Source organism: Alligator sinensis, unplaced genomic scaffold (assembly GCF_000455745.1).
Source record: "Alligator sinensis unplaced genomic scaffold, ASM45574v1 scaffold647_1, whole genome shotgun sequence".
In the NCBI taxonomy this organism is placed as follows: domain Eukaryota; kingdom Metazoa; phylum Chordata; order Crocodylia; family Alligatoridae; genus Alligator; species Alligator sinensis.
In genome coordinates, this window is record NW_005842952.1 from 295,735 (window position 1) to 299,300 (window position 3,566).

At 45.0% G+C, this 3,566-nt stretch overlaps 1 protein-coding gene across 6 annotated transcripts in view; it reads left to right on the forward strand.

Moving 5' to 3' along the window:
• PACS2 (phosphofurin acidic cluster sorting protein 2) overlaps positions 1 to 3,179 on the forward strand; it is a 96,832-nt gene extending 93,653 nt beyond the window's left edge. For all 6 annotated transcript variants that reach the window (XM_025192634.1, XM_025192638.1, XM_025192640.1 and 3 more), the window contains one exon: positions 2,132 to 3,179. In XM_025192634.1, coding sequence (XP_025048419.1) covers positions 2,132 to 2,250 — 119 coding nt within the window. In that variant the 3' untranslated portion in view covers positions 2,251 to 3,179. The remainder of the gene's footprint in view (positions 1 to 2,131) is intronic.
• The last annotated feature ends 387 nt before the right edge of the window (positions 3,180 to 3,566 follow it).

Consider the following 3,566-nt stretch of genomic DNA (forward strand, 5'->3'; position numbering starts at 1 on the left):
TGGTGACTGGCTTGTTGTTGACAGAAGAGTCCTTGAGATTTGTATTCACTCACCCAGACTGCTACTGATTGTACCTGCTCATGCGCCCAAGAGGCACTGCAGACACCTTGGATCTGCTTGGCTACAGTAGATGGTCTGAGAAGAGACTTTCCCTGCAGGCACCCACAATATCTCCCTGCTCCCCTGGGCAGTGCTGGCTACTTGCTCTCCTTTTGTGAAAGCCATGTTTTCTAATTCCGACCACTCCCTTTGCATAGGGCATGGACACATGGCTTCCTGCACAGTGGAAGGGGGCAACACTTCACCTCATCCCTTTCATAGCAAGTGCCTGTGCGCTTGAAAGCGAAAGGTGAAAGCGAACCTGCATTAGCTTATCCCTCTTCCTTTAACCCACCGTAGGTCAGTTTCTATCTTCTTGCAGGGTAGCAATATGTATATTAGTGGCTATTGCAAATCACCTGATCTGCAGCAAAGCCCTACTTTCCTCTTACTCTGTGGTAAGTTGTGTGCCCTTCTCTTAAGTTGTCATTCTTCCTTATGCACATGTTGCTTCAGGAAACTCTCTGTGAGGCCAAAGGGTCTAGAGATGATCACTGTTGTCTAAGTAGGCCTAAATTCCAAGGTGGTAGCAGGTAAGGCACAGCCAAGCCTGGCATGACTCAGCCCACATTCTCCTTAGGTCATGTATCTCTTCATCAATGAATTGGTAGGAAGTAACAGTGATGGGCAGAAGTGCATGTCTGCTCTGCTGCTGAGTTGGAGCCTGCCCCAAGGGCTTCCCCTGGAAGACAAAGGCAGTGTGGCCTAAGCGGCATCACCAACCCCAGTGCTCTAAAAGCATGAGTTAGGCACTCAAAATGGCAATACTCTTAAAGGTTAGATGTTAGACCTTGCAATTTTGCTTTCTGGGTTTTGAACTCTTAGGGATCACATTCCTACAGCTGCTTCTGCAACCAAGTGGGCAAGGCACCTTTTGAAATGAAGCCCAAGATGTTTGTGCAATGCTACTTTGGGAGCTGAGTCTTTCAGCAAAACCCCTACTATTGTCATACTCATGCAAGAGATAGCAAAACTTCCTATGTTCTCCCTAGGCTCTGCCTCCTGCTGCCAACACAAAATAATCATCAGCCCCACAACTCTGAGAACTAGGCAGGTCAAGCAGGGACTGCAGGCTATCTGATGAGAACCAAGGAGATGAAACCTGGTGTCAGTGACTCATGGATTTTGAGTACTGAATTTTGCGAAGTCAAAGATTGCCCTGCTTCTCCAAAGCTGACAAAGTGCCTAATAGAAAGAAGCAAGGACTGTGAGCATCTTACAAAGTGGCATAAAGTTAAAGTTCATCAGCATAAAGTGGCTACAACGTTAGTCTTGTGGGACTCCACTAGAAGCTGTAGACTAAAAGCTGCAAGCATCCCCATGTGGCTCAAGTTGCTTGTAAATTCCAAGTGTAACTGATAAGTCAAGAGGTCTGTTTTAGTTCATCCTTTTAATTCTAGCTCAGGGGAATTCAGGTTGCTAATGTTATTGGATACTTGTAACTTCCCAGAACTAACACAATTGCACAGTCTGCTGTGTTCTTTCTTTTAAAAAAAATCCCTAAATTCTCAATTAAAAATCCAAACTGATAAAACAAGACCTGAAAAAGACATGCAGCTAATATTACATTGATGCCTTGCCCAAAAAAGTTTGGAAATCGGTTAGTAAAGTACAAGAGATCGAATGACAATGAAATCAATAAGTTCCATTACTGCTGTAATAGAAACTACAGGTGCTGCTTCTGGAACAAGGGTCCATCTTGTTTGTTCTAGCCAGGACCTGGATTTGATGCTTGATAGCAAGAAGAGAATTTTTGCATAATGCATGTAGTCAGTTGCCATGATGATCCTATTGCCAAGGGTGGGCAGCCAGCAGAGTGCTGGCATCTTACCCATCTCAGCTGCAGAGCAGCTTGAAGCATGAGATTTGATAAAGTCTCTTTTCTAGTTCTCCTGCTCCCTTGCTGCCTTTCCCATTCTTGGTACTAACTGAAGCAGGAGGATGCCCTGGCATTGAGGGATTTGCTAGTGCAATAGTTCCTGCTTAGTGCTCTTTAACCTACTTCCATGTTTGTATCCTTTCCCACCCACAGTCCTGATTGATGGCGTCGAGTGGAACGATGTGAAGTTCTTTCAGCTGGCAGCGCAATGGTCCTCCCATGTCAAGCACTTTCCCATCTGCATATTTGGACACTCCAAATCCAATTTCTAGCCGCTTTCAGCAGAAGGGCTTTTTGCCTGTCTGGAGACTGCACGCCCGCCCAGGAGCCAGGAATCTGAGTGCCAACTCTGACTCAAGTCACTCTGCTCTCTCTCCTGCAGATTACTTACAGATGTGCTTGGATTACTTTTGAATTACTTTTTTCTATTAATTCCTGAGTTTACTACAAGGGAAGGAAACCCCTTAAAAGCAAAGCAAAAAAAAAATCCCAGTCTTAAAGTAGAAATGTGCTGATAACATGGAAATTAATAGGGCAACCTCCAGAAGTGGAGCGACTTGCCTGAAACCTCCTAGAACTTAAGAGCAGATAGCTGAATAACTGCACTGCTTATTAACCTGAAACCTCATTGGTGTGTTTGGGGCTGGGGGTTCTGGATTGGGTTAAATGTTTTTTGTGAGTTGCTGGAGGAAGGGGTGCAGGTGGTTGGGTGCAGGTGCTATGACCTCCCTCAAATTTCTGTGGAGAAATTTCCAACACTTTTTCTGTCCTGCCCCTGAAAGAGTCAAGAGTAGTCTGGTACCAAATAGCTTGTATGCCAAGACTGAAGTATGGGTCTGTCAAAAAAACCCCAACTCAGTAGAATAGGGGAGAGACTAGAAATTGTCCACAGGGAGGGCACTTCAGCATGGTGGTGCTGAAGTCCAGCTATTGAAATGGGCAGGTTTGTTCATTCTCATGCCTGACTAAGCTTGGGCCGAGACTGAAGTGTATGACACTAAGTTAGTTCAAGGAAATCCCATTGTCCCAGATTATCCCATAACCAAACCAAGCCAGTCACGATGCCCCCTGCAGCTGGACGCTGCAGTTGAAGAACACCAATTCAGTGGGGTTGCTGCTATTTAGTTTTTCACACAGGTTATTTACTTGTCAATAAAACGTTGTCCAGTCTCTGAAGGGAATGGATACTTTTGTAGCTGCAGATTTTTTTTAATGCTTTTTAAAATTATTAATTAAGTTGCCAAAAAAAAACTACAGGAAAGATGAGTTGCTGTCTTATAGGTCAAGCGTTATAGGTCTAGTGACTAGCTCCTGAGCTGCCTGAGCCCTTACACATGACCAGCTGCAGTTTCAATACCAGCTACATTGACATCCATACAGCAAAGTACACATGCATGTGATGGCACATAGTGACACAGGCTCACAGAAACTGTTCCACTTTCACACTGTCCCTCAGGTAGTGCCTGCTGGGGTCCCCCTCACACACTCCTAGCTACCTGCCTATGACCTAAATTCCTTGTTCCAAAAGTGTAAGTTGCTGCTGCTTTTTCAGAGAGAGGCAGCCATTCTGTCAAGCAAGGTCTTTGGA